Raw genomic sequence first — 25,488 nt, forward strand, 5'->3', positions numbered from 1 at the left:
ATTGCTCTGGTCTTATTCATCATATCGATGTTAGTAATAGGTATTTAAGGAATGACGTAGACTTTGTGACCCTATCCAGTTTCATAACTACCTAGTTTTGAGGTGTGGTGTCTATATACAGGTCGAATTGCTAAAAATATCGATATTATCATTCGTAACGGATGATAAGAATGATGTAGTACAATACATGTTTCCATATATATCTGTTTCGGAGACATAAAGTACATTGTAATCATCTTTACATAATATACTGCATATTAGAATATCAGATATAGCGCTATTGATACCTACCGAACATCTGTTGTAATTTATATAAATAGCAATAATCGTTATAGTTTAGATAAAAAGGTCTAAAATTCATTTCTAAGAAAAAAGACAATAATCAAGAACTACAAACACTAAATCATCGACGCTTTATGCATTGATAACTTAAACGAAAATGTGTACATGCATTGCATATACATATTATTCTCTTTTCTCGTAATAGTACTTTGCAACAAGAATGAACGGATAATCGAAGATTTTTTTGTAAAAAAATATATCTTCTAAAATAAAAAAAAAAGTCTCGTGAGCACATCATGGCAACAACCCTAATACATGTTGTAGGTTGGAAACAAAGGGTTGTATAAAACATAGACAAGATATTAACACATTCCAATACAAATCGGAAGTCAGGAACAGCATAGCCAAAACAAATTAGACTACATCTCTGAACAGATTCGTCCTTCATTGACTCGGTGACCACAAATTTCGAATATCTGAAGACATATCTTCACTTGGGATATACCATTGCAATAACCATGGCGAAAATGTCCAAAGATATTTTTTTATGTATTAACATAAATGTAGCAAAATATATATCTAAATTCTCCAACGATGATTGACAGTTTTTTAGTTGGTTTTTTTTCAAATGCGAAAGAGTCAATGTTAAAGTCAATGCCATTTACCCTTTATACAAATATTCGGTGGTCAAGATCCTGTTTTGAATCATAACGTGTAACGAATTCTTTGCCTGGACATTGATGGAGGTATTGCGTGGTCGGGAGACGATAGGGTTGTGTAGTTTAGCTGTAAATAGGATCCGACAGAGTCTAACATAAAAAACGAGAAAACAATACTTTAGGACTGACCGACAATTTGTCAACAAAATGACCTGTCATCTTTTATATCGATAGCTATTTTACAAACAAAAATAATTTCTTCATACATTGGTAAAAATCAGTGTATGTCTACGAATTCTTTTGATAGCCAACATGAGAAATTCATTGGCCTAATAATCGATATTGGCAACAAACATCACTCTGGATTGATTCCCGTCACACCGTTCTACGTACACCACACGTTTGTCTCTGGCGTCGAAGAAAAGAAAACAATGCGCGTGCGCGGTAAAATGGTTTTGCAGCAGAAGCAGACGACATATAGCGTTTCTCTCAGTTACAGACGATGGTGGTGCGGCAGGTGGATTTGCAGGATGTCATGGAAATGTTTTGGAGGGTAACAACCAGTCTACTGCCTTCTGTACGCCGATACGTACTGGTAAGTACCCGTAGTGAAAGATTTAGGTGCTTGAGTCCAGTGTTTTCCTTCCGCTGGCCAAACACTCGGTCAGACAACACTTGTGCTGAGATTGACGTGAAAGCTTACTCTCATATATTTCCCTAACTTATTGGCCAAAACCAAATCAGTCAATTGACGGGGTTGCAGAAATGGTATGGTGTTACGTTAACTGTTTTATTGTTCTAGCGTTGAAATGTCAACATTAATTCATTGAAATGAACTCAGATTTACGACTGAAAATCTCATTCGCTCGGATATGTTTCTGCACGCAATAATCGAAGACCTTGACAAGCAGTTTGTGTTAGGTTTTGTCCGAAATTGGAAGTCTCGGTGGGTTTCTCACAGTTTCATGCTGTGCACACTCGAAGTGATCTTTAGTCGGCAGAGACAGATGAGAGCTTGCTATTAGCACTAAACGTTCGAAACACTGGATAGAGAGAGGCTGGTTCTATGTCTAAAGGTTTTATTCATGCCATAGCAATATGTTTGTTTTATTTTATGCTTGACCCTCTTATCTGATACAGACAGTTTCCGCTTTGTTACTCCGAAAGCTGGTCCGAGGATGGACAGATTTGGTATGGTTATAAATTTGGACATGATAGCTGGTCACAAATGGGAAAGTTTTTAGGACATAAAAACTGGTTCCGGTATTTGACAGCATTTCATTTTTGTACACCAAATACTGATCGGACATGACATCAATTTGGACGCCTTCTTGGTCCTTTAAAGGGTAGTATTTCATTGATAGAAAAGCAAAATGAATAAAAAAAACCCCGAAAAACGAGAAAGAGCTTGTTTTTCATTGTAATACATATTCATAACCGGTTCTGGTACTACGGAGGTAGTTCAATCCTTTTGCACCATTTCGGATAATTTGATTATGATTTTATCAAAATCTGTTCAATCTGTTCATGATATGGGTATAATTATGTTTTCTTCCCATGATCATATAAACATGGGTGTTTCTATATATTTACAGGATTATCATAACCATTTTTAAAACTTGTGTTATAATATATATATAAATGTACATACATGTACTGATTAAATTACTCATTAATAAATACACGTTACCCTTATTGTCTTTCAGAAAAAAATACAGGTACATGTAAAATGTTGTTGTACTTTTTTCTACAGTGATATTAGTAGTACGTTTTTTTGGTGATATATATAAAATCATACTGTTGCTATGGTGATACATATTAAGTTGTACTGTTTCTATGGTGATACATATTCAGTTGTACTGTTTCTATGGTGATACATGTTTAAAGTAGTACTGTTTCTATGGTGATATATATTCAATTGTACTGTTTCTATGGTGATACATATTAAGTAGTACTGTTTCTATGGTGATACATATTCAGTTGTACTGTTTCTATGGTGATACATATGTAGAGCTATACTGTTGCTATGGTGATATTTATTAAGCTGTAATGTTGAAATGACCATATTTTATCAGGGTGAACTATTTCTATGGTAATGTTTGATCAGGTGCATTGTATTTAGACCCCTTGGCACGCTCCCATTCGGGAAAACGAGATTGACTAATACATGTTTTGCAAAAGTTGTAAAAATAGATTAACACTTTAATTGAAATCTTTATAAAAGAGAAACAACATCATCGTGTTATATTACAAAGATAATGATTGCTATGTTGTGAATACTTATTTAAAGAAATGCAAAATAGTTGATAATGTACTTTACTTCAATTTAAGCATACGTAAGCAATAGACATTGTCGATAACTTTTTTGACATAAGTCAATAACGCCTACATCAATTTTTTCTGCTTCTGTACGGAAGATGTACATATATTTGTGCGAAGATCCGACACACAAGGCCAAATTGATGGTGTGTTAGTATCAGTCCTTCAACCGTACTATACAAATTGTTGTTAGCTTTACAGATTTAAAAAAAAAATTTTTTAATGCCAAATGTTAATTTGGAATGCCAATGGAAATAGTTTCCTTGTCTTTTTCTGTAATTATATTATTCTATAAACGGCTAGTACATGAGTCATTGTTTCTATACAAAAGTACACATGAACATTATTCCCTATTCTGAGTAAATTACCGGCGTATTTTAGCTATCAGAACAGGTTCCGATCGGAACAATCTGTTGCTCCATATGTACTTTCAAATGACAGGGTGTCTATATGCCTATTGTAATTAAAGATCGCAAATCTCTCCAAGCATCTTTATCAGGCCTAGCCCGGAGGCCTGCTGCTACCATCGGCGTGTTAATACGATTACTACACGCTTCTGGTGCTACATTCCTAACTAATGTATCTACTTCCGAGAACCCAATTCATTACAACACTTCCCAAACTCAAATTTTCTATAATTTGAACTATTTTCAAATGCCTTTTTTTTACGAGAAGATTCTTTTTTTTTAATTATCGAACTTTTCGACATGATGGCATTGCCTCTATCTCATTGATGAAAATTGTGTACACGATTGTAATTTACAAAACTTTAACGTGGAATGAATAAAGTTGTCTTGTTTTCTGTTACTCACGGTTCATCGTCAGTTATTACAATGTTAGTAGAATGTCGGAATGCTCTAGTTTTATTTTATTTCATTTCTTCCTTAATCTGGTTATACAAACGTATTTTATACAATCTACATTGTATCAATAAAATAGGAATAGTATCAAAATAAAACATCACCTTGACATCAAGTAACATTATGTATGCTATATAGCAATATAAAACTTCATCGTACAGTTGAAACATTCTTCTGGGATTCATGAATTGTGTTATGGGCCAAAAGTGTTAGTAAATTTTAATCATTACAGTGGATATCGACAGGTGAAGAATTCAATCAGTTACCTTTATCATTGCTATAACCATGTTATCTACAAGTGGACCTGGACCTTGATATACAGGAAGTAGTTTGCGACATAGAAAATAAATTTAAGAAATATAGACATATTAGTTTGAGACATAAATGTATCATCGTTTGAGACACTCACATATATAGATCTATAGCAGTTTGAAGCAGACATAATATATAATAATGCGAAATACAGTGAATAATTTGTAACAAACAGAGAAACGTTTGCAATTGCCGACTGTTCGAATGTCTTAAGCCATCACAGACCATAGTTAGGGCTAATCACTGATCACAGTTAGAACTGGAGCAGGCAACCAGGGCCTAGTTGTTCAAAAGTTGATTAGCTTAATCACTTGATTAGTGAAAATCTCATTTCGCCTTTACTTCAAAACCTCCGTGTTTCAGGAAATTTTGTCAAGATAGTTTTACAAGAAATGATTACAGCAGGATTTAAAAATTGTTATTAAACTGTGATTAGCTTAATCACCTTTTGAATAACTGGGCCCAAATGGTTGGCGAAAGTCACCCATGAGTCAATATTATTTTGAGCGACATTGTAACATTGTTTTACGATGTATATAGTTGGTTTATGATGTAAAGTGAGTTTTTCTTACTTTCTTTTGGTGTCTAATCTATTAAGATAAATTGTATGTAGTCAACACATAATTGCTTATTCGTTAGTCACCGTAACATCTATAACCGGCATGTAGCAAAAACGAGAATTGGCTTATTAAGCTCGAAAAAGTTGCTAATTGATAAAAAAAAAAACTTGCATATTTATCTTTCCCTACGAAAACACAAACTGTAACCTACGCCAAGGCTTCGATAGTTAGCGGTAGCGTGTCACAGTTCCATCATGTAATCACGTCTAGAACTGTCTCGAATTTGCGTTGCACTTAAATTAACTTTGATATAGTCCTCTCTATTTCGTATTTAAATGTCGTCCTTAAATTAATTTAGCTGTTGACGTAAAACAATGCAACTCCAAACCAACTCGTATTGCAACAAATCATTAGAATCTAACAATCTTTATTGAATTCAATAATTAGAATATATTACAAACTAATTTGTATTTTGATTCGCACTTCAATATATTTTGATATGTTCTTCTTGTCGTTTTTACGTATTACGACGTCACTGTCCTGTGTGTCTATCAGATAACGACGTCACTGTCCTGTGTGTCTATCAAATAACGACGTCACTGTCCTTGGTGTCTGTCAGATAACGACGTCACTGTCCTGGGTGTCTATCAGATAACGACGTCACTGTCCTGGGTGTCTATCAGATAACGACGTCACTGTCCTGGGTGTCTATCAGATAACGACGTCACTGTCTTGGGTGTCTATCAGATAACGACGTCACTATTCTGGGTGTATATCAAATAACGAGGTCACTATCCTGGGTGTATATCAGATAACGACGTCACTATCCTGGGTGTCTATCAGATGACGACGTCACTGTCCTGGGTGTCTATCAGATGACGACGACACTGTCCTGGGTATCTATCAGATAACGAGGTCACTGTCCTGTGTGTCTATCAGATAACGAGGTCCCTATTCTGGGTGTCTATCAGAAAACGACGTCACTATCCTAATTTTCGATCAGATACCGAGTTACTGTCTTGGGTGTCTACCTGATTACGACGTCAAAGTCCTGGTTGTCTACCTGATAACGATGTCACTACCTTGGGTGTCGATCAGAAAAAGACGTCACTGCCATGGGCGCTATTAGATAACGATTTCTGTTCTGCCTGTCAATCAGATAACGACGTCACTGTCCTGTGTGTTGATCAGATCACAACGTCACTGCCCTGCGTGTCGATCTGATAACGAGTCAATGTCTTGCGTTTCGACTGATTTCTCCTGATTCAACTTTTCTGGCTTTGCGACATAACGGACCGCTAAAACCATTTACCTTCGTTAAAGATTGGAACTAAATATATACAATTTATTATAAAAACGGACCTGAAATCTCTTGATCGTTTACATGACATCATTAAAATCTTCACAAACAAGCTGGCTTATACAAGTAGTATGGTATAAGATTGTACATGCGCATAACTTCATGGTTTTACTGCGGCAGGTTATAAGAAAAAGGAAACATATATGATATTTCATGATTTTAAAAACAGAGAACATATATGTGGTCTTTCATCGGTTTCGTCAATGTTACATAATGTGACTTGATTTATGTCTATCATGACCAGTACTGGATTTAAAAAATAAAGTTTTTGTGTGATAAAGGTGACAGCGTGCAGTGACACCTAAATACAATACTGGTTATGATATACATTAGCTTGTACATACTCATTAAAATGGTTCATTACGTTCCTTAACATGATGATATTCCTTTTCTCAAGTATGTCTTATTTTTATCTCTTTTTTTCAGTTTAATGCAGTCTTAGTTTACGAACTTTACTTCAGTTTTATAATGTTTTCCTGTGGAAAATTAGAAAGTTAAGAAATCTCCCCATGCTAAGGAAACTAATTTGCTTGGTGTCATCAACGAAGCGATCTTTGTATTTGTTTGTCCTCCTGATCCCCTTTATTCTGTCTTTATATTTGTTTATCCTCCTGATCCCCTTTATTCTGTCTTGATATTTGTTTGTCCTCCTGATCCCCTTTATTCTGTCTTTATATTTGTTTATCCTCCTTGATCCTCTTTATTCTGTCTTTATATTTGTTTATCCTCCTGATCCCCTTTATTCTGTCTTTGTATTTGTTTATTCTTCTGATCCCCTTTATTCTGTCTTTGTATTTGTTTATCCTCCTTATCCCCTTTGTTCTGTCTTTGTATTTGTTTATCCTTCTGATCCCCTTTGTTCTGTCTTTGTATTTGTTTATCCTCCTTATCCCCTTTATTCTGTCTTTGTATTTGTTTATCCTCCTTATCCCCTTTATTCTGTCTTTGTATTTGTTTATCCTCCTTATCCCCTTTATTCTGTCTTTATATTTGTTTATCATCCCCGATCTTCTTTATTCTGTCCTTGTATTTGTTTATCCTCCCTGATGCCCTTTATTCTGTCTTTATATTTGTTTATCCTTCTGATCCCCTTTATTCTGTCTTTATATTTGTTTATCCTCCAGGATCCCCTTTATTCTGTCTTTATATTTGTTTATCCTCCTGATGCCCTTTATTCTGTCTTTGTATTTGTTTCAATATCTCTATGTAAATCTGTCTTTAATACCGAATCCATTCAGACGTCGGCGTAGTCACCGTTGTATTGTCAGGTAATGGTGAAATAGTCCCCGATGTTAGGCATTCAGCATTTAGCTTTACTCACATAAAACACTGATATTGGTAAAGACGTCATTTATCAGGGATGTCACAAATGCAGAAATCAACATAAACAAATTATCACACAAGAAAACATTGGTTGTAAAGCGGTGTGGGGAAACTGGAAAAGGTTAAGGCATAAGTGATTAAACTTTCCAGGCGAAAGAGAAAAAATACAGTTAACAAATCATTCGTATTGGTAGACATGTGTTAAAGGAGAAGGTCGTATAAATCAAACAGTAGCCTTGGGACTAAAACATCTGTTAGCGAAGTAACGATATCATTAGTATGTCTGTATATGTATTAGTCAAAGAGGAAACAAAGTCGGCTGATAGAGGCTACCCATGTTTCTTTTAACCTTGACAACTGTTTGTAATACATGGCCTGGGAGACAAAGCAGCTGGAATTTATATAGGAGACATGTTATTGTAGCCATTTTAAGTGGATAAAGCCATAAAAACGAGAGTAAACATATAATTTGTGTAGAATCTTGTTTATTTTCTATTGCTTGGCCTTGGAACCTTTTTATGGTAAATAAATGGCATGGCATGTTTCGAGGCAATAATCATGGTGTACTTGGTGGCGTTGTACAACCCTATATATTTGTACAGACATATTTTGTCTCTAAGGTACGTAATATCCAGATGATTACTTGAGTATTAAATGCCAACATATAATTACATCGCCTTGGTACCTTATTCGCCTAGACATAGAAACGAAGGGACATAATACCATTGTTTAACTATATTCATTATCTATATATATGTATATATATATTCCTTAATATGATTAGTCGATTACCACTTTGACAATATTATGCCTCAATTTCATTTATCAATAGAAAAAAAACATATAAGGATGATTGCATTTACATAGCAATTTCTTTATCTGCATTCAATACATTGACTAGATCGGTTCAGTATAAAAAAGGGGAGACTTTCAAACCGTTATCCGTATGGACATTTGAAAATTCTTTAAATGTTATTTGATGACGTAAAAGACCGGTTTGATTGATTTGGATATTTCAAACTCATTAAATTGGTTATTTTGATGGAAGCATCGTTGATGGTAACCATTGCTAGTTAGACTTTTCTATTGATTATTAACAGTTTGCTCCATATCGGGTGTCCTCGAGCTAGGAGATTATACAAGAGGCATATATACCTGCTTTTGATATATAAAAGGAGAGATTGCTATCAATGTAAAATAGTCATTAACTTCAAATTAGAATGTAGCTTTTGTGTGTTTGTGTGTGAAACAATTACTGTACAATGTGACATCGCATTGAGCGTTAGACTATCTGATTTCAGGGCGTCTGACACCGTCCCGTTGTCTAACACATCGGCTACGATAGAGGACATGCTGGAAGGTTATGACATCCGACTACGGCCAAACTTTGGGGGTAAGCATTTAGTCATCATCGTTACTGTTATATTCTCTGTTCTCTATCATATGTTACTATCAGTCATTGTTCGCCTAGTATTTCGCCAGTAGACAACACAAAGGTATGACTGCCATTAGTTACAAGTAATTGTGATATAATGCTGTTAGGCCGAGTTACCTTAACTTGTGTCAATAACATTCAAAACCATGTCCCTTCGCAACCTTGGCGGAAGTATTTCTTGGATTGCCGAGCTACCTTCAATTGTATCATGAACATGTAAAATCCACCAATTCTCTTCGCAACCTGGAGGAAGTATTTCAAGGATATTTTTTCAATTATCAGCGGAAGCGATATGCTTACTTTGTAAATGTTTTTTGCTTTTACTTCACTCTATATCACTTACAAAACGTCCTGGCTGTTATACTGGCCGGGGTGTTTAAATTGCGACGATTTTACTATATGTGTTTCTTATATATAAGTCGTTTAGTAGAAAACAATAGGAAGTGGTGTTGTGTTTGATATGATTAATTTTTCTTTGTTCTCATGGTAAATACTCAAATGTGATTGGTCGAAAAATTCTTCTCATTCTTCTATGAAAGAAATTCCGAGAAAGGCGCGAAAAATGTGACGTCACAATACCACAATTGACGTTGCGTGTTGATTTGAGAAAAAGAATCCCATTTAAAACCAGTAAAATTGTACATAAAACATGTTTCAAATTAGAAAATCATTTTCAAAAATTAATCATAAGCGTTGATGTCAATTATTTTTTAGTTTCATCGGGGTATGAAACTAATTTTGTTTGCAAAGTTCTGTAAGAATCCGCTACGCGGATTCATACAGTTTGCAAACATTGTTGTTTCATACCCCGATGGAACTAAAAAAAAAAAATGACATCAATGCTTAAATACTTTGTAATATTTTGACATGCGCTGTATTGGTTTTAAGAAATAGAAACACGGCTGATATTCTTTATTCGATACTTCATGTGTTTGTGTTATTATCTCGGTATTTTTGTTGTTGTTTTTTGTCACCACAGCTAATCCAAAATATTTGTTTTCAAATATACTGTATCTAATTATTATAACGTAATTAAAAATAAATTGTCATATACAATTCCCGGTAGAAAAAAAAGGTTTTTGTCCGTCAATGTACGTGAATAGTCTTAATATATTAAGTGCTTGTGTCTTGCGATGTTTTAAAAGGGACGAGTGATTTCATTGTGGTTAATACAAAGAGTTTAAGGAAAACAGCATTATAACAGTTGAAAGTTATACATCAATACAATGATACAGGTCGTCTTTAAGCCATACAAGTTATTTAGAATCCTCTGATCTCTGTGACCTTTGAAACAGTATGATGGTGTGTGTGATTATTTAGAATTATCTGATCTCTGTGACCTTTGAAACAGTATGATGGTGTGTGTGATTATTTAGAATCCTATGATCTCTGTGACCTTTGAAACAGTATGATGGTGTGTGTGATTATTTAGAATCCTCTGTAATCTGTGACCTTTGAAACAGTATGATGGTGTGTGTGATTATTTAGAATCCTCTAATCTCTGTGACCTTTGAAACAGTATGATGGTGTTTGTGATTATTTAGAATTCTCTGATCTCTGTGACCTTTGAAACAGTATGATGGTGTGTGTGATTATCTAGAATCCTCTAATCTCTGTGACCTTTGAAACAGTATAATGGTGTGTGTGATTATTTAGAATTCTCTGATCTCTGTGACCTTTGAAACAGTATGATGGTGTGTGTGACTTGACGTTGGTATACGGGACGATAGCTGATAAAAGATACAAAACTCAAGGTCGTCCTTCATGATATTACACTGAGACACGCACTCTAGTTACCAAAACTAATTATACAGATCAACTTAAATGTCGGTAGAGCATTGGCATTAAATGTCAAATGGATGTATTTAAAATACCCAAAATACAAATTTATGTGCTTCGAAAGTGTTCATTTAAACTCGACACAGAAGTTTGGTGTAACTCGGATCACGTTTGGCCTTGGCATATATTTTATATGACGAAACAGCTGTAGATAGTTACCCGTTTGAAATAAATCATTGCAAAAATATTACAAACCCCTAAAAATATTCAATTTAATATTAAATATTATTTTGGAAATATTGAAGCAAATTTAATTGCAGAAAATAGCATAGAAACTCAATTTTCTCATGGAAATCTGTGTTTGAACATCAGGTATATTTTTTCATGATTACTCCCTAACTTAACGCTGGTATGACTGATGCTTGTGCATATATATATAATTTACGGTATATTCATCTTGACAAAAAGTATCTATCACAGTTGTGGATGGTACAAAACTATCACCAGATGCTTGCATTAACTTTAAAATAACCCACACGAATACCATATGAAACTAAAATGGTTTGGTTTGGGTTTGTATTATTTAACGTCCTAACAGCTATGGTTATTTAAGGTTATGTGAGCCAAATTCGAGCGTGAAATCAGTGTATGCATGTTTGTGAGGCAGTAGTATGTTCGTGTTTGTATAAGGAAACCTGATGTCGGCTATATACATTTGTAGTGTTACCTCACTGCCGAATACAACTCAGTCGGTCACACTATACCGACAACAAGCCGTCCCATTCCATTACATGCTGAGCGTTAAACATGAGTAAAGGGACGTATTTCAATCAATCAGGGAATGAGTACATCAGTGAGGAGTAGTTTACAAAGTGCTTGATTTTCATAAATGTCATAAAATAATTTAATTTTGCTTTTGATATCCATATCAAGATATCGGAGATTAAGCTTACACATCTAAAGACTTCAAAACATTAATCAAATTTTGCTATTATAGCGTCGTTATTGAAACAGATAAATCTTATGTGTCATTAAGAAACCGTTTATTGAAGACATTTGTCTTTTTTTTAGGACAGTCAATCGTTTAAACATTATTCGGCAACAATTTTATATTACGTTAAATAATCTAATATTAACTTAAATCAATTCCAACTTCTATCCGATGACAGTGCTAAATAATGAATGCATATTTTGTAAGAAGACCACCTACCTGACCGTCGACCTCCCACTGACAGAATACATTCTCTCTGTGATAATGACGGATATATAAGGTACGTTTGTACTCGATTGTCCACCAATTTCTCAGACACGACACATGTCGACACATGTGCATTCAATTGTCCACCATTTTTTAAGACAAGATACACGTGTACTCGATAATCCACCAATTTTCTCAGACAAGATACACGTGTACTGGATTATCCACCAATTTTCTCAGATAAGAATTTGTGTACTCGATTGTCCACCAATTTTCTCAGACAAAAAATATGTGTACTCGATTGTCCAACAATTTGTTTTCTCAGACAAGAAATATGTGTACTCGATTGTCCATCAATTTCTCAGACAATGCGCCGGTTCTTCAGTACGAGGACGACTTTTGACATTTCAGTCACAGTTTTAACTGTGTAGGGGACATATCGAAATCAATCGGCACGCGATCATTTAGAGTCTATAAGGATGTATCATTTATATCATTTTGACGTGGCTATAGGTAATGTTCCCCATTGTTTGTCAGTTCTTTTAAGAAGTGAAAGAAAAGGAATTTAAACCAATATCATCCTCCCCGGCTGTGTCAGGTATATCAAGTCCTACCACTCGGTATGGTAATGTTAGTTTACTAATCAATCATGATAGTAAAAAAAACATAGCAAAAACTAAAAAAAATAATTAAAGATTAAAAAAAAAAAAAAAAAATTAAATCAGAAAAATAATAAAAAAAATAAAATGTCTTAAAAAACCTAGAGTCAGATAAACGTCTTCCATTAAAAATAAAAACACCCTACACAGTTTTTGTGATTCATTAGTTTGATGTAGCTATATGCATATTTCCTTGCCATATAATGTGTGTATTAATGTACCATTGTTAGTATTATACCATAACACAAGTAAACTCGAGTTAATTAATTAATTACCTGCCATTTCGTTTAAAATCTTAAGAGTAATTGATTGCTGCAATGGTTCCTATCAAAACCTTTGTAAGCGTCACTCATCGTTCTTGTTTATATCTAAGCAGAAGGGTTGTTCAATATAACATGCATGATGATTACAAATCAGTAACCAATTTTCCAGTATCATTTAACTTGGGTATCGCCAGAGACCACGCGCTACAGTTGGCACTGCAACAACCTAAAGTTCGCAGGGTCGCGAGTGCGATTGGTGGCTAGGGATCATAGTGTCACTGAACAGACACTTTAAGTCTCTTCCTTATTCCAACCAAATCTTGTATTAATCAAGGTCAATGTATGGTATAACTGTTTCCGTGAAGTAATATCTAGGGAAAAAATATGAGAAGGTAATCGAACAAATATCAAAATAATGAGATCAGGTGTCCCGGGAGCGTCTTTGGCAAAACTCGCAATAAACATGCCACATTTATAATCCACATCATACACATATCAAGGGGTTATGTACAAAGCAAGGACACTGGTAACGTTTAACTTAGTATAACATTATCCATTCTATACTGGTTGTATAAAGACGGTCATCTTGTCCGATCCATGTTATACAGATTATTAGTGATATTATTAATATGATAAGATTCGTTCCCCATTATACACATGTAGTGCAAACAAATTCCGGACACAACATGAGAAATGTAATTCATTTACTGTGAAGCTGCATCGGGGGAACAACAGAACTAAACTATACCCATGTCAATATCTCAGCGCGTACCAGAGACAAATTGACCACCGACACGATGTGGTGGGAGTTACTGCCCAACTTAATATAACGGTGGTCAAGACTGACCATTACTATTTGTCTACGAGAAACACGCGCTTACATTTATTGGCCTGATCCCCGACGTGGAACAGGGAAGTGGAAATAGAACTTATAATATCAATAGAAATTTATAAACACGTGACCTGTTATGTATCTATTGTCAACCGATATAAAAACAACAAAATACATTTTTAAACCAATATAACTTATTGCATTTCATAATGAATGTTTAGTTAAAGATTAAGAAGCATAACAAAAGAAGACGAAAAATCAACGGAAACAGAACGCATCAAAACGATTCCTCGATTTCTTTCGTTTTGATGTCTCCATGGGTTCTGTTGTTTTGTTGTTTTCTCGATTTCTTTCGTTTTGATGTGTCCATGGGTTCTGTTGTTTTGTTGTTTCCTCGATTTCTTTCGTTTTGATGTCTCCTCTGGTTCTGTTGTTTTGTTGTTTCCTCGATTTCTTTCGTTTTTATGTCTCCTCTGGTTCTGTTGTTTTGTTGTTTCCTCGATTTCTTTCGTTTTGATGTCTCCTCCGGTTCTGTTGTTTTGCTGTTTCCTCGATTTCTTTCGTTTTGATGTATCCACGGGTTCTGTTGTTTTGTTGTTTCCTCGATTTCTTTCGTGTCCTCGATCCCTGTTGTTCTGATGTGTCCTCGGTTCCTGCAGGTTTGGGTGTCTCCTTGGTCCTGTAGTCTCTGTGACTCCTCGGTCCTGTTGGTTTTGTGTCTCCCAAGGTCTTGTTGTTTTGGCGTGTTCTCGATCCCTGTCGTTCTGATATATCCTCGGTTGTTGGGTGCATGCTACTTCACATGTTTTGTTTAAAAAGCTGATGCTATTGGTCTGCACCACACTATATCCAGACTTTTACAAGGCTCTAATTATCTGGTACGACTTGTTGACCCGACTAAGCAGCAGTATCGGTGTATGCATTTTAAGTGTGTAGAAACATACTTTATTTATACTATTTGGAAATGTCAGCTTAGATCCCCAATTGTGATTTTTCAAAAAAAACAACAAACAAACAAACATAAAACAAAACAAAACAAAAAGATAAAACACGGCTTGGTTGTAGTCGAATGGAAATTGCAGAATTTAAAGTGTTCATATCATATTACATAATAATAATAAACAACCACTAGAGTAGCACCCAATGGCTGTTTGATCAGGAAGAAAAAGCTGACCCTTCACGAATATTTTATTCCTTTGACAGCTCTCGCTAGACGATGCATGGTTTCACAATGTATAAGGTGTTAGATAAAGTAAAATCGATGTCTCTAAATGCTGATAAAGTTATATACGGAGACGTGTCTGAGTGACTAGTGTAGACTACCAGCGAACCTTCCCCGTCATCAACGAGACAGCCGCAAGTGTATACTCATCTTGGGAACACAGTATCAAGCCCAGCGACATTTAAGACAGGCACATGGAAAGCGTGTGTACTTACCTTGGCAGCAAGGTGTTAACTCCCATTTCCCGGGTGATGACTAATGAACAGTTGATATACTTACGTTTGTAATACGGTGTCCAGCACCATACCCGGAACTCCTCTCCTAAAAACTTACTTATGGATTCAGTTGTTTATTTCACGTAGTTATCTACCTCGTGATAACTGATTTCTCGGCCGGGTCCTGTTTAGGTTAAGTTGGTACCTCCATCCCAGTTATAATGGTCCACTACATACCCTTTAGAGCGAGGAGTGAATACTCACCCTGGCCCATCCCATCATGATTCTAAAGTTCTTAGTAGTTAGGTCGATAGATCACTTATCTCGCCGACACCGTTCTCTCCATAATGAGGTATTAACGAAATCCCACCATGCGGTTGATAGAGCCATTCCACCTAAATTAATTAATTGGTAGCAATTGTCTAATACTGAGTCCCTCAAGAGGCGCCAACACATGTGAAATCGGCTTACGTTTTACGCTGTAAGGTTAATTTGTTGACGGACAAGGAAGACAATATACCAGTGCGTCAACAATGGCACAAAAAGCTGTTCATAGTTACATAATTGCGTCTTCAGAATTGACATCAACCTCTACGTCTCATGAATCAATGTTATTTTTTCTATCATCTGCGCGCTTTATATAAGCGACATTTTCATCTGCTTGGTTTGTTTATCTTACTTTATCATCTGTTCGCTTTGTTTACCTTACTCATTCATTTAAACGCTTGTTCTTCCTTATATTATTCATAATCAGATATATCATTTACGTGATTTAGAGCTTGGTGATCAGAGATGGGTACTTCATCCTGTAGAACTCGTCAATATGTGTCAATGTTGTAAATTGCCAAGACATAACATAATTTCCCTATCGGGATAGGTCTGGGGGTTATTCAACAATGTGTCTGATTCACGCTATCAATACGGATGATCTCAAACAGTTATCTACTCTAATGTTCGAATTGTGGCGTCGTACCTATGTACCAGCTATGACATTTTTGATAGAAGTAACATCATTAGAAACATTTATCTGGACACCTATGTTACCAATCACGTACACATGAGCTTTGGTATCTATTGTCTATGTTTCAATGTCAAAATGACGTCTTTCCATTATTTGGTTTAAATAAACTTTAAATGTCAAAATGGCGTCTTTCCATTATTTGGTTGCTTGTTTCATGTCTTTTAGATAAACTTTCAATGTCAAAATGGCGTCTTTCCATTATTGGGTTGCTTGTTTCATGTCTTTAAGATAAACTTTCAATGTCAAAATGGCATCTTTCTATTATTGGGTTGCTTGTTTCATGTTTTTAAGATAAACTTTCAATGTCAAAATGGCGTCTTTCCATTATTTGGTTGCTTGTTTCATGTCTTTTAGATAAACTTTCAGTGTCAAAATGGCGTCTTTCCATTATTTGGTTGCTTGTTTCATGTCTTTTAGATAAACTTTCAGTGTCAAAATGGCGTCTTTCCATTATTTGGTTGCTTGTTTCATGTCTTTTAGATAAACTTTCAATGTCAAAATGGCGTCTTTCCATTATTTGGTTGCTTGTTTCATGTCTTTTAGATAAACTTTCAGTGTCAAAATGGCGTCTTTCCATTATTTGGTTGCTTGTTTCATGTCTTTTAGATAAACTTCCAATGTCAAAATGGCGTCTTTCCATTATTTGGCTGCTTGTTTCATGTCTTTTAGATAAACTTTCAGTGTCTAAATGACGTCTTTCCATTATTTGGTTACTTGTTTCATGTTTTTTAGGTAAACTTTAAATGTCAAAATGGCGTCTTTCCATTATTTCCATTATTCAACCGCGTATCATTTTGGTGTAAATGTTACACACAAGATACGTGAGTATTTGTGTGTGGATTTGTTTACCTCCATCGTATTCCTATTCCATACACAAGAAAATAAGTTGACTGATCCTGACGATTCTTAAATGGATTCTTCCAACATTAACAACCTCTGTTCAAACAGGCGGCTTTATAACAAAGTCTTCCAAACAGACCATCAACATACCAATTCATCTCATCAGGATTTTGCATTTGGTAATATGTGCTTCTTTTCTTGTAAGCGTCCCACACATGCCATATCAGAATTACTCAGCTTGTAACGACTCGGAACAGAACCATCAATCTTTTAGTTTAAAAACGGACGGCAATGGTTTCCTTCTCACAAACCAGGGATGAGAATTCCTGTCTGGAGGCAACTTAGTCCCGATATTGTGGAAATGATGTTTGGGACCCGGAACTATTCAATCAAATAGATGGGAAATGTCAAAAGAAAGAAATTTAGGCATTGGTAACTTCGGTACCAGAGCCGGATTCAATGATCCGGCCAATTGGTGCTTAACCCAGATTTTGGTTAATGTTACAATGTTATGATGTATATTGGTGTCGCGAATTGATCCACGCAGTCTTTGTGCTCTGTAAGGGATTACAATAACAGATGAACAAACAGATGAATTTGTCTTGAATAACGATCTTTTAGTACATAAAGGTTTTCAAAGTGTGCGCTTTATAACAATTCACAATTTGATATTATGATTAGGGTCTTCATTTAGCAAAATGGCAGTGTATCTGGTAGAGTATTTGTAAACAATAGCTAATAACCAGAACCAGAAAGTTCATTAAAACAGTCTTATTTATCATGATATAGCGTGCAGCGCACATGCATATCAGATAATTGAACATGATTAAAAACGTTCGTGACTTATCAAATAATTGATAGCATTTGATGACTTTGATATACATGTAACACAGACATTCGTGTCACACATCACATGCAGAACAGATCTGGACTGGGTTGACATCTGGCCTGGGTTACAGTATTACCATGTATTATTACCTGTAAGTGGAGACATAAACGTAAAAAAAAAAAACTTTTGTTCTGAACTTGGAACTGTGAATCCATACTTGTTGTGAGGTATCATTTTCTTGCACAAGAGCAAGTGACATTTCAGTTACTAGCAGGTGACATCTCATATGCCAGCAAGTGACAGCTCATTTAAGCAATGAACAGTGGTTTTAATGTTGTTAAAGTCAATATGGCAGCAAGATGTATGGTGGGCAAATGGCATCGGGTTCCGGGTTCCCATGCTACATTTGCCCACCATAATCTTGCTGCCATATTGACTATAACAACATTAAAACCACTGTTCAATACTTATATTTACATTGTCTTACCATTTCCGTCATCTTTGAAAAAAACTGAACCAACAAAAAAAAATTCAGCCTTTTTTAATGTCACATGACCCACTGGGTGTTATAGCCTGAGGCACTGGGTGTTATAGGCATATGGTGGCAACTGTCTCCAACATTGTGTCAATGGGGAAATGCGGAGCAAATGTAAATATATGCTAGTGAGTGACATCTCATAAGCCAGCAAGTGAGATATCATATGCTAGTCTTTGTCTCGTCTGTATGGTGGTTTTACATATTTGTCGCAAAGACACGCACGTAAACCATAGAAGAGGTTAGCCATTCGAATTGTCAAAGAATCCTAAAGTTGTTATGATTAAGATAATTTGATACACAATGAACGGAAAATAATTACCAGTAAGTATTCGATATCAATTAACCTCAGACTTAGGCTGAAATTCTTCAACATTTAATTCTCAGATTGCGATGAGTCGTAGGCATAATGATAACATATTTTATCAACCGAACTTAAGAATCGCGATTCGAGGAATTCCACCTATTTATACGACGTCATGGCGAAAACGCAATGACGGGACATAGAAAATTCAATCACCCCTTTAGGTAAAACAGTGTTGTCACCTCTCGTGCATGACAATTTGTTAATCAAGCTTACCCTGTCTTTATCCCAAGAGGTTGAAAGCTTGTACATATGTATTCAATGAAATATAAAATCTTGATTCCAACCAAACTCCTATGAACGATATCCAAATTAAATAAAACCAAAGTGTATTAGTTTTGATTTTAAACTAATATTTCTTCCGCAGTTGTGATATTTAGTTAAAATTGTGCTGTATGACACTTACAGAAAGGCACCATTGAACATTCTTGGTTTATTTATAAACATAAATAAGTTTTTATTGCCTATCATGTAATAGTTGTATTGGACAAAGCGTTTTGTAGCTTAGCAACGTCCTTTCCAGCACGTGATCTCGGCTTATGTAAATGGCAAAGACCTAGGCGAAGAGAGAAATTATGAAATATTGCACAAAAAATTATATGCGGGAATGACAGCGAGAGGCAAAACGGAATTAAATAAATCATACAGCGAAACAGTAAACTGAACAGGGCTCCAAACCATCACGTCGTTTATGTAGTATTGATCAAGCCGTTATATAAGATATAATTGACATCTGTGCGTGTATTAGGAGGAATATACAACAGGAACGAGACAATGTCGTAAACGCTGTGTATATATAACGAATGTCATTTAGTGCCGACTAACACTGTTTTCTTGACTATTAAGAATCCGAAAATGTTTTGTTGGAATCAATTGGACCTCAGTAGCCATGGTTGGTATACCAAGTTCTGAATGATGTATCGATATCAATTATCGCAACCCGTGCAAATGTGGAATTGTTACGTTGAATCTACCATCTTCATAAGGAAAGTTAATTAGGCTATCGTGAGAAGAACTCATTTCTGTTCGAAAGAGTTTTATTTCGATTGTTCTAATTTTGATTTCTATAATGACAGCCACAGGTTTTTACATTAAGATAATTTAATGGGCCAATAAAAGGCCCCATTTCCATAACATATATATATATATCAAGGTTTATTTCCCTAAATGTGTCCCCAATTCATCAATGTTTCTACCTGAATAAACAATAAAGGCCTGATCTCAAATAATTAAAAAAAAAGAAGAAGAAAAAAGAAAGAAGAAGAAGTTATATTGCTTTTCCAAAGCAGCATCCATTTGAGGCACGGTGGTAGGACACAGGGCTACGTGACCGAATGGTCTCTAGTTCGAGTCCTAACACGGGCACTGTGTTGTATCCTTGAACAAGGTACTTTACTCTGTTGTGTTCCATATGAGTCAGCTGTAAAAGTGTACGTGATATGGCAGTGCGAAAAATGTTTTGTGTAAGCTGTTAGCGCCGACGTGGCAGCTCCGACTGTTTTCTCTCGAGGGAATTGAGGAAGACGTTGGCTGGCTGCTAATTTGTGAACCGCTTAGAGACGGCTTTGTTGCTGCAATATAGCGGAACATAAAACCCAAAACTATCATTATTCGCTATTCACCATTATTGTGTTTAACGAATGTAACTGTTTCCTTTGGACAATGAGTTACGGTTGATATCGAAACAAATCCAAAGGACAGCAAAAGAATTAATGATAGATCCCTCCAAGAACAATTCTCCGCAACTGCCTAATGTGATTGATTTAAGCAAAATCAAATATCAATGTTATAACAAAACCGGTTTATCAATAGGTGGATCATGTGTTTACAAATATACAACATGGAGATACCGGAAGTTTAAAGGTTACATGAAAAAAACATTATTCTGATTGAACGCTTTGGATCCGTTTTCTGGCCGAAACGTATTGAATACAAAAGTATGAATTACTTTTGAACTTATTAATTTTTGATTATAGTCATACATACGTCATGAAAAACTCTCTCAACCCTACTGATTTGTTGAATGTTTAGTTACTCTCAGATCTATGCATAAATTAGGGCAAATTGTATTGGCCAACGAAACACTTTTTGTATGAAATGAAACATGACCTAGTATAAAAACAACTGACATTTATCTTAGTACTAATGTAAACACTTCCTGTTTTCAGCCTGTGACACGGTTTTGTTTTGATTTCTCTACAGCCATCTCCTTTTCTGGCATAGAACACATAAAGATGTAGCAGAATTATTCATCTACCTCCTAATGTGTATCACGGGAGATTTTAGTCATCAGTGAAAAACGGTTCGAAACAGTTCCATAAGTAGAATCGTTTCAGGAAATGTCGACATCTAACCGTTTAGTGATTCGAAGCCTTACATTACCTTTTTTCACGGAAGCTATTGCCTAGCAATCCTTTAGTCATGCCGAATCCCAAATGCCTCCATTTAATTGCATTCAAATGTAAACGCTAATTAAGCAATTTAGCTCGAGTTTTTAAGTAAGAGAAAATGTGTTGCTTGTACATGGGAACTGGATCAGTTCTGAAAACTTTCTTGAAAATTTGATTTAGAATCTTACTGTTAACAGTTTGATATCAAAAGAATATTTAACTTCTAATAATTTGCCTGAATCCTTACCTTTCCTGATTTGTATACCAATTTCAGGAAATGTATTTGTATCGTTATTCTCAAATTGTCTAAATATATACGTCAATCTTATCAATTGTAAATAAAAAAGAAGAAAAATAAATAAAAACTTGTTCTTAATTTTTTTTCTTTTTTTTTCTCATTAAAGTTATGTTACTGTTAACCGATGGATATTTTGTAATTCTACACTGTTAATAGTACCCCTGTAGTGACGTGATATTATTGACGTAACCCGAGATGGTAACGTAGTTATATAGACCCCATTATTCACATAATGCTGTTTATAGCGTCTGAGGCAACACTGTACAATCAACAGCAATTACGGCGCCGACGATGGTGAAGTGACATTGTTTACAAAGCGCGAGGGGATGACGTGGCACCATTCAGAGCGCCCGTGATAGTGAAATGTGTTTTAAACAGCAACAAGGATATTTGAGTGACATTTTCTACTGCGCTCCGGATGTTGTCCGGATATCATATGGAATTCAAGCACAGCTTGTCACATTTCAGAGCGCCCGGAACATGTTGTTTGTTTATACTGTGTGAGTGTATGACGTCAATTTGGTTGTACCGTCCTGGGCGCGAACATGGCGTTGTAAAGTGTGGAGTGTGGTGAGGAGAGCGTCATTTAGATAACGCCAGTGATAATGGCGTTGTAAGGTGTGGAGTGTGGTGAGGAGAGAGACATTTAGATAACTCCAGTGATAATGGCGTTGTACAGTGTGGAGTGTGTTTAGGAGAGAGACATTTAAATAACGCCAGTGATAATGGCGTTGTAAAGCGTGGAGTGTGGCGAGGAGAACGACATTTAGATAACGCCAGTGATAATGGCGTTGTTAAGTGTGGAGTGTGGTGAGGAGATAGACATTTAAATAACGTCAGTGATAATGGCGTTGTACAGTGTGGAGTGTGGTGAGGAGAACGACATTTAGATAACGCCAGTGATAATGGCGTTGTAAAGTGTGGAGTGTGGTGAGGAGAGAGACATTTAAATAACGCCAGTGATAATGGCGTTGTAAAGTGTGGATTGTGGTGAGGAGAGAGACATTTAAATAACGCCAGTGATAATGGCGTTGTAAAGTGTGGATTGTGGTGAGGAGAGAGACATTTAAATAACGCCAGTGATAATGGCGTTAAGTGTGGAGTGTGGTGAGGAGAGAGACATTTAAATAACGTCAGTGATAATGGCGTTGTACAGTGTGGAGTGTGGTGAGGAGAACGACATTTATTTCATTTTTACCAGTGAAATATTAAACATTATTCATTCATTATTCATTATTCATATTTTTAGTGAAAAATATCACTTTTGCTGATTTGACCAATCAAATTAATGATTAGAAAATACCAAAATAATTGACCAATCAGAAAGCCCGACATATATGTCAGCACCTGGACAGGGGGAACTACTTTTTTTGTATGCAAAGTTTCGCTGTAGGCCTAGTTAGCATACGGGGTAGGTTTTTCGTTGATAAAAAATGTAATAAACAGAATATCTAAGTGTCTTCAGTAATACCAAATATATTAGCCCCACTCGTGAAATATATTTGGTATTACTGAAGACACTGTTAGATATCCTCTATTTAGATAACGCCAGTGATAATGGCGTTGTAAAGTGTGGAGTGTGGTGAGGTGAACGACATTTAAATAACGCCAGTGATGATGGCGTTGTAAAGTGTGGTGAGGAGAGAGACATTTAAATAACGCCAGTGATAATTGCGTTGTAAAGTGTGGAGTGTGGTGAGGAGAACGACATTTAAATAACGTCAGTGATAATGGCGTTGCGATATTTGCGTGAAATTGTTTTCAAAGGTGGTAATGTGACTTTGCTCTGGCAATGAAATCTAAGAAAGTTTAATTTGTTTACAGCCCTCAGTGAAGAAATCGACATGTATGTAGCGACCGAAGTATTATAGCGACATTGTTACGGTGCATTACAAAGCACCATAAATGCATTAAAACCACGCAGTTTTTTTCATTGACGTTTCCACAGCATGCCCAAAATGTTATTATTATTATATTTCAATATCAGTAACTCTCTTTACCATTACCAATACATTTGAATGTAGTTTTGGAGCTAGCTCAATAGGGAAACTATCTGTGCGGCGTCTGCATTTAACTCTCAAATGTTTAATCAATTACACGTTGAATAATTGTGTTTACATGTAGAATGATGGCAAAGAAATATGCTTATCACATTTGGTAATTTGACTTGAGGCTCTCGTTTTTAGTTTTAGCTATAATAAATTATAGCGTCTAGCAGTCTAAGAACTATATATCGTACCAGACATGTCGCCGAAAGCCATTAGCATGCTCTTATCCGCCATTATACTCTAATACAAATTTAAGACCTTATCAAGATATAAAGCAGGCTTGTATTGTCTTTCTCTGGTATTTTAGGAGGTTGAAGTATCCGACAGAAACGAGTAAAGCTTCTGTTGCGTACTTTTCTGGTTTCGAAGACCGAGAGTATTCCAGGGATCTCATGACATCTCAATACCTGATGTAAGATGGAGCTGATGCAAAGATTGCTCAGCCTCTGTAACATGCATTAATCATATCTGTGACAGGACTTATTGATATGTCTTATGTAAGACTATGATAAGGAATTTGTTATAATGTTACCATGACGTCCATTTACCTAGCTGTCAGAATACACTCTATGTACTGAAATAGAATGGATGTCGATATGTAACCCACCCTGTAAGGTTTTCCATAACGTCACGTCTGTCGACCTTGACCTTGCAAGCCAATGAATCATTTCCAGTGTCCGGAGAAAATCATTTCAGTCCAGTCTTTTCAAGTTTCGTAGAACTTTGCTGATGTTGTTTCTTTCAGATTTTTCACAGTTAATTCCACTTCGCCGCTAGAATGATATGACCGGCCTCAGAATCAATACCGGAGTCTAGAATACGAATCTATACTGGTATAGACAGGTAGATAACATGTAGGCACCCAATAAATCCTACACCAACCTTTCCCCTTTATTCTTACTTCAGTCTGTATCTGCATAACAGACAAATACTGTTTCTGCGTTCGCTAGGCCATGTTTCTTGGTGATATTGTTGTTTAAATTTGTCGTTAAGAATATGTTTACTCAAATCAATTAAAAATTTAAAAAAAAAAAAACACTATAAAAAAAAAAAATATCAAAACCATAATTCACACTCGATTAAACGAGGGTAAAATAAAATATAAACAATATTTATTTTGCATAGAGATGTCTGAAATTATAACGAGAATATGATCAAATGGTCCGGAAGAATAAGCGTCTTGTGTTTCACTGACGACATCCGCCATACAAATCAATGTCAAATTTGGATTAGGTCACAATCTCAAATGTGAGTTAAGGTGCTGACAACGGATAAACCAATAATAATAATACCTGTTGTGCATTTATTGTATAATGAAGGACATTTATCCAGAGAACGTTTTTATGTCAGTATATGTATATAGCTTCTTATCGTGTATAGTTAGAAGGAATATTTGTCTAATCCCCAGGACTAGAGCTGACGCTATCTATTCTTTACCAAACATAAACAATGCATTATAATCTGGAAGGCTTGGTCTGGAATAAGATTTTGGTTAATTGCTTTATTTTTTTTTTAATGAACAAACTTCCAGTTGAACCTTCTTTTTTTTCTAAGCATAATAGTAGTAAAAAGAAAAAAATGATAATAATTCGTAGGTATGGCTATTTGAAGGAGTTTTTTGGGGATTACTAAAGCATAAGTTCATGTAGGCCGCTGTAATTCATTTCTGGTGAGCAGATAATTACCAGTTATTGTGTTCAATAACAACCTGTCATGTTTCGTGATTCGTAAGTGGCGACTAATTTTAGGATTATCTCTTATATAATTATTAATGCGTTCCTGAATATTTATATACATATCTCGGTAAGTTACTAGATATTATCGGTGTTCATCTCTACATACAACTGTTTGATGATATCAGAGGTCCCAATAAGGCTATAGGTCA

The 25,488-nt window shown here is 35.6% G+C and overlaps 1 protein-coding gene across 1 annotated transcript in view; it reads left to right on the forward strand.

Moving 5' to 3' along the window:
- Positions 1 to 1,425: 1,425 nt before the first annotated feature.
- LOC117329439 (gamma-aminobutyric acid receptor subunit beta-like) overlaps positions 1,426 to 25,488 on the forward strand; it is an 86,620-nt gene continuing 62,557 nt past the window's right edge. Inside the window, exons 1-2 of the mRNA XM_033887379.1 lie at positions 1,426 to 1,536; positions 8,977 to 9,068. Of these exons, the coding sequence (XP_033743270.1) occupies positions 9,026 to 9,068 (43 nt within the window). The 5' untranslated portion in view covers positions 1,426 to 1,536; positions 8,977 to 9,025. The remainder of the gene's footprint in view (positions 1,537 to 8,976; positions 9,069 to 25,488) is intronic.

The sequence above is a fragment of the Pecten maximus genome, chromosome 6 (assembly GCF_902652985.1).
Source record: "Pecten maximus chromosome 6, xPecMax1.1, whole genome shotgun sequence".
Taxonomy (NCBI): Eukaryota; Metazoa; Mollusca; class Bivalvia; order Pectinida; family Pectinidae; genus Pecten; species Pecten maximus.